We start from the raw sequence: 16340 nt of genomic DNA, 5'->3' as shown, positions 1-16340 counted from the left end.
CGGAGTTCTCCAGAGCCTCCAAGAATAGCTTGGCAAGTAACCGTGGGGAGTAACTCCGCACCATGACGGAACCATTCGACAGTTTGGAGAAATATCTAGTTCATGAATGTTCTTCATCGATCGTTTATAAAGTAAAGAGTATCCCACTTGTAATATTGTTCATCATCTCCAAGTATTACACCATCCAAATACAGTCAAAATGAGCGGAAAGACATTCAACGTGGGCGTCGTGGGATATGGGTAAGTTCATAATCATGACATCTTACCACTTCAATCAGCTGACTCAAATAGCATGTCCGCCAAAATCTTCCACATTCCCTTCCTCACCCAGACTCCTCAGTTCAAGCTGCATGCCATCGTCCAGCGATCTCCCAAGGAGGGTAACTCAGCACCTGCTGACTACCCCGACATCAAGCACTACACAGACTACAAGCAACTATTTGCCGACTCCGATGTCGAGCTGATCATCATCAGCACTCCCCCCAACAACCACTTTGAACTCACAAAGGCTGCTCTCGAAGCCGGAAAGCATGTCTTGACCGAGAAGCCTTTCGTGCCCACCTCTGCTGAGGCCGACAAGCTCATCGAGATTGCCAAGCAGAACGGCAAGCTCCTCATTGTTTACCAGAACCGACGATGGGACTCTGACTTTGTCACTCTCAAGAAGCTCATCTCTGAGGGTACACTGGGCCGTATCTTCCAATTTGACAACCACTTTGACCGCTACCGAATGGTCCCCTCCAAGAACTGGAAGTTGGATTTGCCTATTTCTCAGGGAGGCAGTGCCCTTTTTGATTTGGGAACCCATCTCATTGATCAGGCTTATATCTTATTCGGCAAGCCTCAGTCTGTCCACGGTCGTCTCCTATCCCAGCGCAGCGGCAAGTTCGACTTTGAGAACCCCGACGGTGTCTCAGCTGAACTGACCTACCCTGATGGCCTCATCGTCAACATCCGCATCAGCGTCCTTAGTGCCGAGCTTGAGCAGCCTCGCTTCTGGGTCCGTGGCACAAAGGGCAGCTTCCGCAAGCTGGGCCTTGACACGCAAGAAGATGCGCTCAAGGCTGGCACAAAGGCTACCGACGAGGGTTTCGGAAAGGAGGACCCCACACGATACAAATTGATTGTTGTTGACGAGAAGGAGAATGCCAAGGAGCAACCTCTCTCCTCAATTGAGGTTCCTACTTACAAGGCTTTCTATGCCCAGCTCGCCAAAGCTGTCGAGACCGGAAAGGAAGAGGATGTACCTGTCAAGGCTAGCGAGGCCCGAGATGTTTTGCAGATCATTGAGGGTGTTTTCGAAAGTGCTAAGACTGGCAAGGACGTCACTTTTGCATGAAGCCTTTAGGGCACTTAAGATATAATGAATTTAATGAACAATAAAAAGTAAAGTGTACACTGCGCACCTTCTATTGTCCTGTTGTCACGGAGCATATTCTCCGCGGCGTGCCCTGCTGTGCTTTCCTCAAATATTGCTTTATGACGTCCTATCGACATCGTTGAAGAAAGGAGGCCAGGGCAAAGATCAACTTCCAATATTCCATCCCCGTATTTTTGAGTCTTCTTTATCTGCAAACTCATCGTCGCCCAGACGTTCTCATTATTAAAAGCAACATTACATACACATCAATCATTTACTTCTCCATATACCGCCTGTCTCGCCCACGATGACGAGAAGCCGTACGAGACTTCCCCGGTATTTATCGAGGCGGTTCTTCCCCAAAGACACCTCTGAGTCGCCTTTGCCAACTGCTTTTCGACGAGTTCCCCCACCTACCCGGGCTCCATGCCACAAGCGTAGCTTCTCTGAGTTGGTCGATCTTGAGCAAGGATACGACACTCCGCAGCGATACCAGAGAGAGTGGTATCTCCAGAAAACCAACTGGATCAGGCCCAGATGGCTCAGGCTTTTCATCCAACTTTGTCTACCCCAGAATGATGACAGCGAACACTATCGAATCGAGGGAAAATTCGCCCACCCAGACGGTTCCAAGTACATCAATTAGGAACTTGGGCGCACTAGGAATCCTCTAGGCTTTGCCTTTCGCTTTTTCGTTCGCTTTCTCGTGGTGTTTGTTTGCTCTATGATCATATCGTTCATTATGGCTCGAGTGATTTCAGGTGCAATCGAACATACAGGCCAAAAATCGAGGGAGATGCCTTTACGCAGGTCTTCGCCATACGGTATTGCCTCTGATTTGAAGGGAGCATATGAAAACGGGAGGATCGCCCCCGGACCTATGGACGCCAAAACTCGTGCCAGGGTTCTTCCTTTCTTCTTTGAAATCTGTATTATTGGTTCAGCCTTTTTAATGGCTCAGGGCCTCATCACGTCTGCAACCCTCCCCATCGTAACGTCGAAAATGAAGCTAAAACTTCTCAGTTTGCGAGGAGCACGAGTCGGAATGGAACGTGTAGGGCATACAGCCACCACGATAGCAACAGCACTTCTCAAAAGCACGCACATCGTTGATCCTCAGAATACCAAAGACCCGACGATTGGTCAATCCGAATATGAAAATCATCAGAAGTTGTTGCAGCGCCGTGTTTTGTGAGTTCTCTTGTCTGTCAGCTTAAAGTCTTGGTGATTAACTATCTTTAGCAAATGCCTCGCACTATTAACGGCATATCCAGTCTGCCTATTGCACCAGGGACTAGACAACAAACGTTACGTAGATGTTGACAGACGCTGTGAAGAGGCTGCTCTTCGGCTCGCAGAAATACACCCCATCACACAACAGCATTATTCGTCGCAGTCTTCGTCACAACTGGGCCAAACATCTCAATATCCGATGGAAAAGAATGTTGATATCGAGCGAACCCGTTTCTTTGAGATGTTCTCATTAGAAATGGAAATGGAGTTCCGTACTTCGCGCACAAAGAACGACTCCCCGTCTTTGGCTGCTCAACGGGCCATTACCAAGATTCGCATGACTCTCGAAAATTTGGTTGATGGAGGCCAATTGGATATGCTTAGGTCCCCCTTCATCCGTAAGTGATCACCCCCTTGGCAGAGATCATGATTCTCACTACAACAGGCGAGAACATCGATGTCATGGCTATATCAGGTCGCGAGTGCCTGGTCTATTCTTACACCGATGCAGTACCTCGTGCTTTCCTATGGGTATTGAAAACTATTGCAAGAGTGATGTTGCTTACAGTCCCTTTATTCATCAACATTGACTGGAAGAGCTTGGCAGGGTTGAAGAGGCTCTGCTTATGTTTTCTAATTGGACTTGTCGGTGCTTCTGGGCTGACAATACTTAGCGAGATTGATTGTATGTGGAAGGCTTTCAAGAGAGGGATGAATACATACGCATGGTCACTCGGTATCGCTCGGGAGATTGACGAACTATTGAACGAACCAAACGACATTGTACGGATGCATTGGTACAATGGAGTGCCGAACAGTAGTATACGAGAGCACAGCTACAATATTGGTTATGGCAAGGGCTCTCCTCAGGTTGGCCGAACGGAGTCACCTTATGACGAGGGCTCTCCTCGGGCCAGCCGAACGGAGTCACCTTATGAAGAGGTTTCAACAACGATTTCATCCAGAAACACCGAGCCTGCAGACTTCTAGATAAAAATTAATAGAAGAGTTAACCCCTGAGCCTTGATATGTAGGAATGAACCACCTGAAAGTCCAGTCAGAACAGCATAAACTAAGTCACGAAGTCTCTTGAACAGCAATAGACTAACGTTTCTAATGCCGTGCGGATAGAGTCAAGACACTGGCTAAGAAGTAGTTCGAGCCATATGACTAAATGAATATACATGTCGTTGAAGACGTTGTCCTGTGTCGCAGCTTACCGAGAGACCGTTTTTGGGTTTGGATCAAAGTGAGATTATCAGGATCATGACTTCACTATCGTACAAAAACATTGGGCGCGAAATCATTTAGATTGACCATAGTACTGAGTAGGTATCCTAAAGAGCAAACCGTGCAACCCTTCCAATTCAAGTATAGCAAGTAAGAAAAAGATGAGCCTCAGACTCATCGTCTATTCAACCGAGATATATCCCCCTCGCAATGCATTTCCTCAAGAACATGCTTCAAAATGAATAAATGAAGTAAAAATCAACAACTCCAATACGTGGTATATATATATGTATATTCTTCCCGTATGTGCAAAACCTTTTCTTCTTCTTTTCTTATTTTTCAGGTTCAAATGGCTAGGATGAATCCTGCAGCGGCTGCGATAGCGACGAAGGCGCTGCTGGCCATCTTTGTCGCAGAACTCTCAATATGAATTTGGTCGCCGATGTACTGAGGGTCGTAGACGCCGGGATCACTGCTGTCGATGGTGCCATTCCAGCAGTAGTTTGTGAAGCACTCCTGACACTTGTCGGGCACGGTAGTGTTTGTGCGGTCGAAACTGCGAGAGAGCATGGCGCAACCAACACAGACGGGCCAGTTCTCGTCGCGGGTGCCGTTAAGCATGGTGGCGACAGCGTAACCGTTTTCGATGATGGCGGAGAGCTCGGAGGAGTTTATACTCATCTGGAAGGTGGAGATGTTGGAGGAGTAGACGTAGGGGTAGTTAGGAATGTAAACGATGAGAGGAGTGGGCTCGGTCATGTTGGTGGCGTTGCAGCCGAAGAAGGTTGGGCGGGTGTTGAGGCCCAGGTTGAGGAAGGTGTTCTTGTCGGGGACAGGGGGGAATGATGAGCCCTTTGCGATGTCGGTAAGAGAGCGCTCGTAGGTGGCGATGGGAGATGCACCGTCGGGCCAACTGAATTCGGTGTCGGCCGAGGAGTCGAAAGAGAAGACAACGTCAACCTCACGGTCCTTTCGGAGGTGAGGGTAATAAGGGATGTTCTGAAGATCCTCACCACCGTCGACGAGAGTGAGACGCTCAGATTCGGCACTCAGATTCTCCTCAGGGTTCCAGCCATAGAAGGGGTTAGGGGTCCAGTCAGCGATATCGTTGTTCTCATTGCCAATAGCGCTGAAGACGGCGGATACAGCCTCGAGGGCAATTCTGGGGACACCATCGGGGACGTAGTTGCTGTCGTCCTCGTTCAGGTACAGAACAATTTGGTTAAAAAGACTGCTAGATGTTCCCATGACGAAACCGGCGTTGTCGAAGCCAGCAATGCAGGACTTGTCCTTGGGTAGCTTTCCTTTGTCGAACTCTGAACCGACGTACTTGAGGGGAACAAAGCCCTCAAGAACGGGGTCGTAAGAGCCAAGCTCCCAAGGAGTAAACTCAAAGTTGGTCGCGTTGAGCGAGATAATCTTCTCGTTGGGTGCGCGACCGTCAGCGACAATGAGGGGCATAGGGGCCTTGCCCTCAGAGAAGTCGGGATCGTCGGCGATGGAAGACCATGTGTAGGAAGGGCCACCATCTGTGGCGTTGATGAGCTGATATGACAGCATGCGGCCCCAGTAATCAGTAAGAGATCGTTCGTAGCCGGCATCCTTCTTATCTGATACGGCGTCGAAGATTGTGTTGTAGTATTGTACCAGCGAGTATCGCTCAGGGCCTTCCAGAATCGAGTTCTCCAACTGCCAAAGACCAGGATATTGCACGCTGTCTTGCACAGAAGTAAAGTTGTTCATCATCAGACTACCGACGAGCCATCCACCACCGGAAAGACCTGAGAGATATGTTGCACTCTGCAAAAGACCACCGAGGTTTCCATTCTTGTCGCTGCCGTCGGAGCGAATATCCCAAGCCGCCAGCGCACCAGCACCACACAACATGGCACGATAACCACCGCCAGAGACGGCGAGACCAATATTTGGCAGAGCCGTAGCGTTGGTCTCCACATCCTTAAGGTACTCTTCGCTATTGAAACCAGGGATCGCAATTCGTTTCAAAAGATCTCGGATAGGGGAGATGGTCTCGTTTCGGCGCTTGGGAATCCAGTCACGCTCCATGCTCGAGATGGAAGAGCCATTTCGAATGGTCGGGCGCGTGCTCGGGCAGTCGACTTCGGCGGGAACATAACCATCGGGGGCTTGGGGAGTGCCTCGTTTTGACACAGATTGGGGAGTGAAATCTGAGTTGGAGATGGCGACAAAGGCGTCGTCAACTGCGATTAGGTTGCGATTAGCCTCGATTCGGGACCCGTAAATTTGGTAAGAAATGCGACCACAGCACAACGACCTCCATGCGCCTCAAAATGCAATCATGGAATGTGCGAGCGCGCGCGATTGCATAAAGTGTCGACTTACTGGATGGTCTGGCAGCAACGGGCTGCAGGGCGGCACTGGCAGCCAGCAAAAGGGCGAGGCCCGAAGTGATGGCCATACTAATTGAGGCCTCGGGCAAGATAAAAAGAGCGATGAGAAAACGGTAAGCTAAGAAGAGTTTGTAAAGACACCAGAAGGAACGAAGTGGACAAGTCGAATTGGAATTGTCGTCGATAAATTGGCTCGAGAATGGTTATGCGATCGGCGAAGATGTTGCGAAATAAGACAAAGCGGGTGTTTCAAAGTCGAATGCGTCCAAGTGGCAAAGGGGAAATAAAAAGAAATGCGATATAGTACGAAACGAAAAAGAATGAGAGGAATCCCTTTCAAAGAAGAATGAAACGAAAAATAAAGGGAATAATAAAATGAAGTCCAAGAAGCACGCGAGGGTTGCTTGTAAGAGGGAAGGATTCGATGTGGGGTGAGAGTTTGATTGGAAACGGTTTATCCGTGCTTTGCTTTACTTTTGGCACTTGTTAGTTGGAGACGAGTACATAAATGTCAAAACAATTGAGCAAGTGACTGTATAAATAACAACTAATCCCTTTCTCTCCATTCCTATTTCTAGTATCAGCAGCCACCGAACGCACCATTTTCTTACCAGCGCCCAAAGTCCCTCTCTTACTTTGCTGCCAAGCCTTGCCCAGCCCTGCGCCGCCTCTCTGAGGTGTACCGGTCTGATGCAATGGTACAGGCTGTATGACTTTTGTGCTATGATTTAGAGTTACACTGCAGATGCTTATAGTTGCAGATAAGCTCAGTTGAATCTTTTGAACTGCAATTGAACGTTGATGCTCGTACGTTATCGTCTTGTAACATGCATGACCTTTTGCTGTCCAACAATAGCTTTTGTTAGTCCAACAAGTGACAGGTAGAGTCCGCTACGGGGCCCCCAGAATAAAATAAGCCCCTGCACCCGAACCAGCCACTCACAAGATTCCAAACCGTTCCAGGTACACCCGCTATTGCACCCTAGGGGATTATGGATGCCCGCTGAGCTGAGCTGAGCCTCGGGATGGAATGACCTCACCTCAGCCAGGGATCTCCTATTCTGGATATTTCGTTACGAGATCGTCAAAGGCTGAGTATTAAGATCCGCGGAACATAAAACGCCAAACGATATTTCCATCAAGATCAAGCACTGGCCAATAAAGTCTCGGGGTTAAATCTTCTAGCTGTCTTTCGTAGAACGATCACCCCTGCCTAGAGAAATTAAAGGGAATGCCCCAAGCTCAAATTTCCAAAGCCAAGACGGCTTGGCGGCTCTTGTGACGTCTTGTTGTCATGCAATTCACACACACAGAGATTCATCCAAAGGGCGCTTAGATACACATTGTACAAGTTGAACAACACATCTCTGTCGACCAGTGTTGTCTATCGAGTAAGACAAATTCCATCAAAATTCTCATCATGTCAGCTTCTAAAAATCAACTGTGGATAAAAAGTACAAGCCTCGTATCACGCTGTGGATTCTCCTCCGCTGCACTGCCATCTGTCAGCAGGCATGCATCCATCGTGGATCACCATTTACCACCAAGAGGAGCAATCTCTCGTGTTGAGTGGTCCAGGAACGCTTACCACATCACAATTTTAGCTTGAACCCTTATCCGCGGACAATTCCATGCCCTTTTCTCGGCCGATGCGGCGCGATCCATTCCTCGTTTACAAGCTTATTGCAGCTATTATGCTCAAGGTTAGGAGAGTTGACTACCGAAAGCATAATGTCAGAAGTCTTTTTATGCTGTTTAGACCAAACTCTCAGGATTGGTGTTTATATGGGTTTTAAAGCTAGCGATTTTCTGTTACCCACTAGCATGTTCAGCCCTAGAATATCCGTAAATGTCATCTTATATCCTTTTGGTAAAGCATGGGTATCAAATATTGCATTACATAGTCTAGATCTGCATGCATCGTCATCAACATATCTCATAGCTGGCTTAATCGGCAAACTCATCGCCTGCAGGCTCTCGTCCAAAAGTACTGTTAAACTTAAGGAGGCCAGTCAACCCACCGACCCAAGGGTCATCATCTTCGGTCCTGATCATGCATGGCACACCGCCATGCCACTCTTCACCAGGCCCAGCACGTCCAATAAATTCACCTTCCACTCGGATCTCGGTCCCTGGAGAGACTCCGGCGCATCGTTTGCCATCAATGCTGAGATCAAGCTCGCGGCCACGATTCTTCCGGCTCATCCGCAAGGTGACCTTTGTGTCCAGTGGAAGTACTAGAGACCGAAAGCTGAGACTACAAGGGCTGATGGACGTGATAAGAATGGACTTGACCAGTGGATGAACGATAGGGCCACCAGCACTTAGACTGTACGCTGTCGAGCCAGTCGGTGTGCTGATCAGAATACCATCAGCTGTGGTTTCGGTAAGAAAGTGCCCGTTCTGGTAAATGTCGATAATGGCTAGATGAGGGTGGGATCCTCGATGCACCGATATCTCATTGATTGCTCTCAACGATGGTGACGGTTCATGCGGAACTGCTAACGCTTTTGCCCCCGACTTGGCCTCGCTTGATAACGTATCTGACAGCCAATGGTTGATATTGTTTCCCGAGGGGTCAAACACGTCAGCCTTGATGCGATGGCGCAGCAGCACCTTGGAAGCTCGCTGAGCTCCCATGCTCTTTCCCTTGTGCCTATCCCAAGCTGTGTAGGATACTGGGGCTGTCTTATCCCAATCGCCACGAGGGTAGTTGGCTTCGCGCGTTGCAACATCACTGCCACTCATAAACGTTTCCCTCCAAGCCTTTTTGTATTCTCTGAAATCCCATTCTCCGAGAAACCCCAACGTTCCCATGTTGAATGAAAGGATGGGAGGAACAGAACCATGGAGCTTGTACAAACTAGCAGCTCGAAGAACAGTGCCATCTCCCCCGAATGTTGCAATGACGTCAACCTTGTCTGCCATGTTTGATCGAGAGTCTGAGGCGTAGATTGGAAAATCGAGATGTTCCCTCAGCGATTCGGCGATGCGAGGCTCGAACACAAGGTTGACCTCAGGATACTCATTGTGAAGGTATGTGGAAAACTTGACAACGGCATCGATAACTGCATCTGAGTACAGCTTGTGGATGATGAGGAGGTTTTGGGGAGGCTTGGGCCAGTTGAGGGATAGGAGCGATGATCCGGGTTTGGTACTTTGAAGGTATCGTGGGTTTATTCTATTTGGTAGTTCTGCAATGCTGCGAATTTCTGAGGTTCGGCGGGCAGAGGTTGTCGATAGAAGACGACATGTTTGTGTAGTGCAGGTCGAGGTTGGTAGTCGAACAATGAACGAACGCGCGGGTCGCTGATAAAGTCTGGGATGAATGGGCGCCAGGCCTCTCATAAATGGCCTTTTAGACATGGCATGGATGATGCTGCATAGCTTTCGAGAAGAAAATATGCCAGTCCAGGCTGGTTAAATTTGATTATAGATGACGCCGAAGACGGCAGCTAGTCGCTTTGCGACTACTTTGGCAGAATTTATGAAGCTAAAGGTGGGCTATTTTCACCGCCTGCCTTTCCTAGAGGCAAGGTTTCCTGGAAAGAATAAGGGTGCTTTGGCTTGGAGGGGTTCCAAGGGATCGGATGACGGTATCTGGACCCTTTAATATTGACTCAGACGTTATAACCTTAAAGACGAGAACTGATCAGGTGAAGAATGTGTATGACCTCCGCTGTAGAGTGTCTTGTTGAACCCCGCGATAGCTTCTGTAGATGTAGTAGATCCAACAGCTGCAAGATCTGATATTACCAGGTTATGATTGGCCAAATATTGACCTTCCTCCATCTTTAGCCAGGCGTCATAGGACCTCAGCCCAGCAGCTCCGACGCATCCGCCTGATGTCACTAGACTACTAGCCTGCTAGCAGCTAGCAGCTAGCGAAGAACAGACAAGCACATTATGTAGGTACGGTAGCAATAAGCTCATACCTAGACATTAATCACATGCTGTGACCTGTACTAATTTTCGTTGACATCTTTGTCTTTGTCTTTACCCTTACCTGAAGCTTTAGCAGGTTTGCGACAGTGTTTGTCGGCTGCCACGAGGCTTCTACAGCTGCAAACTGACTACCTGTGCCACGCGACCCCTCGTCTTCACCTCAGCTCGGCGACATCCATTTTAACGAGACAAACACGAGATATAACAGTGTTGAGTGCGCTCTTTTGTCTGTTTTTGTTCGTTCTCCTCGTCGTGACACCTTGTACGAACCCATCGGTCGAGATAGACAAGCACAATTAAGCAAGCAAGTAACAGCCAGGCGCCGCCATGGCTGACACCACAAACGCTGGCCCGTCAGAGACGGCAATCCCAGCGCCAGAAGTCCTCGCTGGAATCACTGAAGAGTCGTTGGCCAAGAAGCAAAAGCCGTTACCAAAGGAAGAGCATCCATCAGGAAAGGAAGGCTATGGAACCTTTGTGCAAATACTCCGCGGCTCTTGTTTTGCTCTTTACTTCAACTCATGCATCTTCATGTACGTGCATCAAGTTTCATTTATCCATCGCATCATGGCTAACATGATGGCAGGATTTTCCTCACCCAGCTCGTCGGTTTACCACTGTACTTTGTCAACCGTGACTGGTACTACGCTTACATAGCCATGACCAAGGGCTTCTTTGGTCTTACCATAACTCTTATGACCCAAATCTGGGGCCCGACAACCATTCGAGTGAGCGGTGACGAGTCGGTCGCTGGCCAGATTAAGTTACGGGCCGACGGGGGAGTGCAGTTTGAGTTCCCTGAGCGGTTGGTTCTCATCGCCAATCATCAGGTAGGAGAGGCGATGCGATACGCAAAACGGCTGTGTGCTAACTCTGGTCGTAGATTTACACTGACTGGCTTTACCTTTGGTGGATTGCTTATGCCAACTCCCCAAGCATGCATGGACACATCTACATCATTCTCAAGGAGTCACTCAAGCGCATCCCGGTCGTTGGTTTGGGCATGCAGCTCTATGGGTTCATCTTTATGTCGAGAAAGATGGCTTCCGATCAGCCCAGAATGGCTTACCGCCTTAACAAGTTAAAGAAGCCCAAGGTTGACCCCAATGGCAAGTCTTATATGGACCCGATGTGGCTGCTCTTGTTCCCTGAAGGCACCAATCTTTCCAACAATGGACGTAGAAAATCGGCAGGCTGGGCAGCCAAGATGGATCTCAAGGATCCCGAGCACGTTTTGCTCCCAAGGAGCACCGGTATGTTCTTTTGTTTGAACGAGCTCAAGGGAAGCCTTGACTACGTCTATGATTGCACGGTCGCGTATGAGGGAATCCCGTAAGTTGTGACCTGCAAGCCCCGTTACACAGCATCGAGACTGTCGACTGACGAACGAATATAGCCGAGGTGGATTCGGTGAGGAGTACTTTGGTCTTGTTAGCACCTACTTCCAAGGACGCCCTCCCAAGTCGGTCAACTTTCACTGGCGCCGTTTCCGACTGAGCGACATTCCCCTTGACGACCAGAAGGCCTTTGATCTCTGGCTTCGCGAGGAGTGGTATAAGAAGGATGCACTGATGGAAGAGTACATGTCAACCGGCCGGTTCCCTCGCATGGAGGGCGGCAAGGTCGATTACATCGAGACCGAGGTCAAGACACGGCAGCCATGGGAGATTCTCCAGCTCTTCACTGTTGTTGGCACTGTTGCGCTGATTTGGCACAACATCAAGAAGACGTTTACGACTATGACAACAGTCCTTCAATAGAAAGAGCCGAGGTTCGGTTGGGATTCAGGGCGGTAAGATTGAGGATGTGGATGGAACCGGACCTTCGATGGTTGTGCCTGTCGAAACTTGACGACTTCAAGGTTGCACAACCTTTCAAGGTGAGCTGGAAGGATTTGATAAAGGTGTGGAGGTTCTTCTCGTTTCGGATTGATGTTTTTTTTTTCGTTGCGGCATAGATGAGATACCGAGGCGCAGTCTGGTTAGAAAGGAGGCATCCATGAGAAGAGAGGATGCTTTGAGAATTCGGACAGTATCCGAGAGCTGAGAGGCGAATGACATTTCTGAGTTTGGCTTGAGGTAGTTCAGCAAGCGTATAGGAACGTACAATTGATAGCTTGATATCCTGAATGACAGTTTTGTCGCTACCGAAGGAAGGATCATTGACGGATAATGGAGCCTCGGCGCGTACCGACGTTGGAGCTAGGGAAGGATGCGCAAGCATTGCCACAAAGAGATGACAATGCTTTTGGGTTGGGTTGCCATGCGGTGTTGCTGCAAGCCTCCCTCAGGTGGCAGCTCTCAAGCGCGGACCAAGCCAAGCCAAGTTGCAAACAACCATAAGTTAGCGTCCCCTTCTTCGCAGTTTGTCCAACGAGGAGTTGTAAAGGTTGGGGAGCTAGGGAGGTGTTGAAGTAGCCTTTCCGGTCTGGTCTTGCTAGTCGTTTTTCTGTCGAGGGTGTCCAAATTAGCTACGAGCCTCGGCATCCAAGGTCGCTCTATGAAGCGTTATTGGTTCGGGATATCGAGAGATGATGCGGGGGTGGGGAAGAAACGCGGGGAAAGAGATTAAGTTGAGAGTTTTGAGTGTGTGTGGTGTGTTTTGACTTGTATCATTTCCAAGTCTGAGTCGATAATTAGTCTAGGATATCGTGTCCGTGATGGAATGAGATTGGTTTGATGGACATATTCAACAGGAGGTGGCTTGAGGCTAAGGGCTTGGGGGTTGATGGAAAAGATAACTCTTGCAATTTGGGTTGCAGAAATTAAATAAGTAACAAGGGTGTCTAGAGGATTGTAAAATGACTGAGTATTTTTGTTGGTCAACCTTTAAACCATCCAGCCTTTTTGTCGCTCTAAAAAGGTTCCCCTTGTTGGTGTAAGTGAGGTCAACAGATAGACAGCATCTGTTGTGTTTCCCATGACTTATGTAGTAAAAGGGAAATTGGCTTGACACAGCATTTGGTTACTGGTCAATACTACGACAAACAATGCCAATGTTCGCTTCCAGATTCAGCCCATGTAACACAGAAACAGGAGAGAGAACATCAGTCAGTGCGCTCAGACAAGCAAAAGCAAGGGGCCTGTCAATTGCAGAGAGGTAGGGACTCCATATTCTGCAAATGGTTGGTCTAATTAACAGCCAAGACTGCACTACCCAAGCCTCTTTCTTTTTTTTTCTTCTTTTCTGTCTTTAAACTAGTAAGAAGAAGATTCCGCACCTCGAAAAATACCAAGTCTGCTGATACATTTCCAGCGCAGTTGCATGGCTCCTCCTTCGCATCTTGCCCCAAAAAAGGCAATCCTCCGGGCGTAGGAGCTGGAGCTATTAAATATACTCATGGGAACGAATTACTTTACCCCGCAAATTTCCCACACCCCGGGTTTTTTATTCCTTTACTATCGTAGGGTGTGGAGTGACCCCCAGGGTTAGTAGGCAGATCTTGCGGGGGAGTCACAACGTAGATGGGACATGGGGACAATACTGACGCAACGCTCTCCAAAGCATACAATACCAATAGCCCTAGACGAGACGCAAAGGGGGTGTGGACTGTTTAGCAATTGCTGCTTGGCATTGACCGCCACCCGAGGCATGTTTGTGTCGCTGTATTGGATTGGTTGATATGAGGAGAGAACCCGGGGTAAAGAGAAAATCCCAGACGTATATAAACAAGAGAAGCGACGCACCGTAAACCAACAAAACAGAATAAACTGGAGACAAAGAAAAACTCGGGGTAATACAAGCAAATCCAAGCTTGGCCTCTTCGATCCGTGAAACTTGGGACCTTCCTCTTTCTTCAAAAGGGGGGTTGTGTAACAAATCAGGACATAATCCTCATCCACTTGCTCATCTTTTTTATCCATCCACTATCCCCATCCCCCTCTTCTTTCCCTCTCTCTCTTATTCTCTCAACCTCTCACCATAACACCATACTCTCTCGATAACAAACCATGGAGAGGCCAAACGACATGGAGGCTGTTGAGAAGCAGCCTGACTCCGACTATAAGCACATCGATCAAGCCCCCAGCAAGGTCAGCTCCGATATCGATGCCGACCATGGCTTCACCCACGAGGAGCAGCGCAGCATCATCAAGCGCATTGATCGTCGTCTGGTTATTACTGTCGGTGCCATGTACTGTGTCTCACTCATGGATCGCACCAACATGAGTGCTGCCAACATTGCCGGTATGGGTGTCGAGCTTCAACTCACTGGCTTCCGATACGTGAGTCTTGTTCCTGACAATTGAGGTCAATATCGCATATACTGACGAATTCGGTCAACAGAACATTGCAAACCTGGTCTTCTTTATCCCGTACATCATCTTCCAGCCGCCTTCGACAATCCTTATCCGCAGAATTGGTCCCCGCTTTCATCTGGCCATTATCACCATGCTCTGGGGAGCGGTAATGATTGGGATGGGTTTCGTTGAAAAGTTCCCTCAGCTGGCGGCTCTTCGTGCGGTCCTTGGTTTCTTCGAAGCTGGTTTCTTCCCCAGCTGTGTTTATCTGCTTAGTACCTGGTACACACGATGTGAGTATACTTGAACCTGCCCGGTTCTCACTCAGTCACTGACCAATATTCAGACGAGGTTGGAAAGCGATACTCTGTCTTTTATCTCCTCGGCTGTGTCGCCTCAGCTTTCTCTGGTATTCTCGCCTACGGTGTACGTTTCATCTCCGATATCACTATTTCGCTCTTACTTACATTTAACTTCACAGCTTATGCAGCTCAACGGTCGCGAGGGTCTCACCGGCTGGCGCTGGATCTTTATTATCGAAGGTGCCTTGACTGTCGCCCTTGGTATTGCCGGCTACTGGCTTCTCGTTGATTTCCCCGACTCAAAACGCAAGACGTGGTCTTTCCTCGGTGCTCGTGAGCGCCAATGGGTTGTTGATCGCATCAGCCGTGATCGTGGCGATACCGTGGTTCCTCCTTTCCAGATGAGCAAATTCCTTCGCGGAGGCGCCGACTGGAAGGTCTGGGCCTATGCCATGATCTTCTTCGACACCACCACCATCAGCTACGCCCTCGCTTACACTCTGCCTATCCTTCTTGTTGGAAACATGGGCTTCAGCGTTGGAGCTGCTCAGTGTCTCGTTGCGCCTCCTTACGCCTTTGCCGGTATCGTAATGTTCGCGACAGCTTGGGTTGGTGATAAGTACCACGTCCGAGGCCCCTGCATTCTATTCAACATGCTGCTTTGCCTCATCGGTCTTCCCATCATGGGCTGGGCTGAGAGCGCCAACGTCCGATACTTTGGTGTCTTCCTCGTCACTGCCGGTGCCAACAGCAACATCCCCACTGCCATGTCATTCCAGGCCAACAACATCCGTGGTCAGTGGAAGCGAGCTTTCTGCAGCGCCACTCTTGTTGGTTTCGGTGGCTTTGGAGGTATCGCTGGCAGCTTGGTGTTCCGTGAGAAGGACAAGTTGACGGGATACAAGCCTGGCATGTGGGCCTGCATTGCCTGCTGTCTAGTCACTGTTATCCTTGTCATCTGCTGTGACTTGGACTTCAAGAGAAACAATACCAAGGCTGACAGGGGCGAGAAGATTTTGGAGGCTCATGATGTGAGTAAGCCCTTTCCTGCTGACACAGCATCATCACTGACAAACTACTCTAGGACGATGCTACTGCTGATTTCCGCTACACTTACTAAGATGGACGAGTACATGTCGACTGCTAGCGTACGATTTCTCTGTTGTTCGAGGTGGATATGTTCCAGTAGTCCAATAACATCTATTGTTCAAATCTTTGTCTTTCATATTCCTTGCACTCAACTTGGTGACATGTTGCTCATAAGAGACAAAAGCCTTTCTTTCTGTCACATCAAACGCTGTTCGTCCTCCCAAGTCATAGACTGGACAGTGTTACTCCTGAACTGCGTCGTGTTCCTTGTCTTGTCTCCAACCATGACCATCGTACATTGTACACTCCCACCCAAACACTTAGGTCTCCCACATACCCGTACAAAGAAAAATCTTTCTTCACCGTTTCCTCATAAACCCCATATCTATCCCGTCGTGATGATGGTAGTTCTGTAACAACGCATCTTCGTTTCTCATTTCGCAAACATGAGTCATCCCGAGTACGCTGTCCCAGTTTATCTGGGCATTTTGGCCGTCGAGCTAATGCTATGGCTATTTCTTCCCATCGTCTTTGTCACACTGTTAGTGTTCAAGTGCCGTATGGAAAACAGAGA

The 16340-nt window shown here is 48.9% G+C and overlaps 7 protein-coding genes across 7 annotated transcripts; 5 read left to right on the top strand and 2 right to left on the bottom strand.

Annotated features, from left to right (window-relative positions):
- Positions 1 to 199: 199 nt before the first annotated feature.
- Positions 200 to 1339, top strand: FSST1_004956 (uncharacterized protein; the record flags this gene model as incomplete). The annotated part of the gene is made up of 2 exons (XM_083231184.1): positions 200 to 240; positions 292 to 1339. The coding sequence occupies 2 exons, from the start codon at positions 200 to 202 to the stop codon at positions 1337 to 1339; spliced, it is 1089 nt and encodes a 362-aa protein (XP_083088386.1).
- Positions 1340 to 1667: 328 nt separating this feature from the next.
- Positions 1668 to 2006, top strand: FSST1_004955 (uncharacterized protein; the record flags this gene model as incomplete). The annotated part of the gene is made up of 1 exon (XM_083231183.1): positions 1668 to 2006. The coding sequence occupies one exon, from the start codon at positions 1668 to 1670 to the stop codon at positions 2004 to 2006; it is 339 nt and encodes a 112-aa protein (XP_083088385.1).
- Positions 2007 to 2102: 96 nt separating this feature from the next.
- Positions 2103 to 3583, top strand: FSST1_004954 (uncharacterized protein; the record flags this gene model as incomplete). The annotated part of the gene is made up of 3 exons (XM_083231182.1): positions 2103 to 2551; positions 2603 to 2991; positions 3039 to 3583. The coding sequence occupies 3 exons, from the start codon at positions 2103 to 2105 to the stop codon at positions 3581 to 3583; spliced, it is 1383 nt and encodes a 460-aa protein (XP_083088384.1).
- Positions 3584 to 4168: 585 nt separating this feature from the next.
- FSST1_004953 (lysophospholipase catalytic domain-containing protein) lies at positions 4169 to 6260 on the bottom strand (the record flags this gene model as incomplete). Its single annotated transcript, XM_083231181.1, has 2 exons — positions 4169 to 6042; positions 6185 to 6260. 2 exons carry the CDS (start codon positions 6258 to 6260, stop codon positions 4169 to 4171), a joined length of 1950 nt encoding a protein of 649 aa, XP_083088383.1.
- Positions 6261 to 8139: 1879 nt separating this feature from the next.
- Positions 8140 to 9558, bottom strand: FSST1_004952 (NADH kinase; the record flags this gene model as incomplete). Its single annotated transcript, XM_083231180.1, has 1 exon — positions 8140 to 9558. One exon carries the CDS (start codon positions 9556 to 9558, stop codon positions 8140 to 8142), a length of 1419 nt encoding a protein of 472 aa, XP_083088382.1.
- Positions 9559 to 10464: 906 nt separating this feature from the next.
- On the top strand, positions 10465 to 11897 carry FSST1_004951 (acyltransferase-domain-containing protein; the record flags this gene model as incomplete). The annotated part of the gene is made up of 4 exons (XM_083231179.1): positions 10465 to 10670; positions 10724 to 10967; positions 11021 to 11469; positions 11534 to 11897. 4 exons carry the CDS (start codon positions 10465 to 10467, stop codon positions 11895 to 11897), a joined length of 1263 nt encoding a protein of 420 aa, XP_083088381.1.
- A 2190-nt stretch (positions 11898 to 14087) lies between these two features.
- On the top strand, positions 14088 to 15797 carry FSST1_004950 (major facilitator superfamily domain-containing protein; the record flags this gene model as incomplete). Its single annotated transcript, XM_083231177.1, has 5 exons — positions 14088 to 14360; positions 14422 to 14668; positions 14722 to 14801; positions 14857 to 15708; positions 15762 to 15797. 5 exons carry the CDS (start codon positions 14088 to 14090, stop codon positions 15795 to 15797), a joined length of 1488 nt encoding a protein of 495 aa, XP_083088380.1.
- Positions 15798 to 16340: the final 543 nt, after the last annotated feature.

The sequence above is a fragment of the Fusarium sambucinum genome, chromosome I, assembly GCF_050947815.1.
Source record: "Fusarium sambucinum isolate potato_lamoka chromosome I, whole genome shotgun sequence".
Classification (NCBI taxonomy): domain Eukaryota; kingdom Fungi; phylum Ascomycota; class Sordariomycetes; order Hypocreales; family Nectriaceae; genus Fusarium; species Fusarium sambucinum.
The sequence above is the reverse complement of the archived record's forward strand: the minus strand, read 5'-3'. Positions and strand labels throughout refer to the sequence as shown.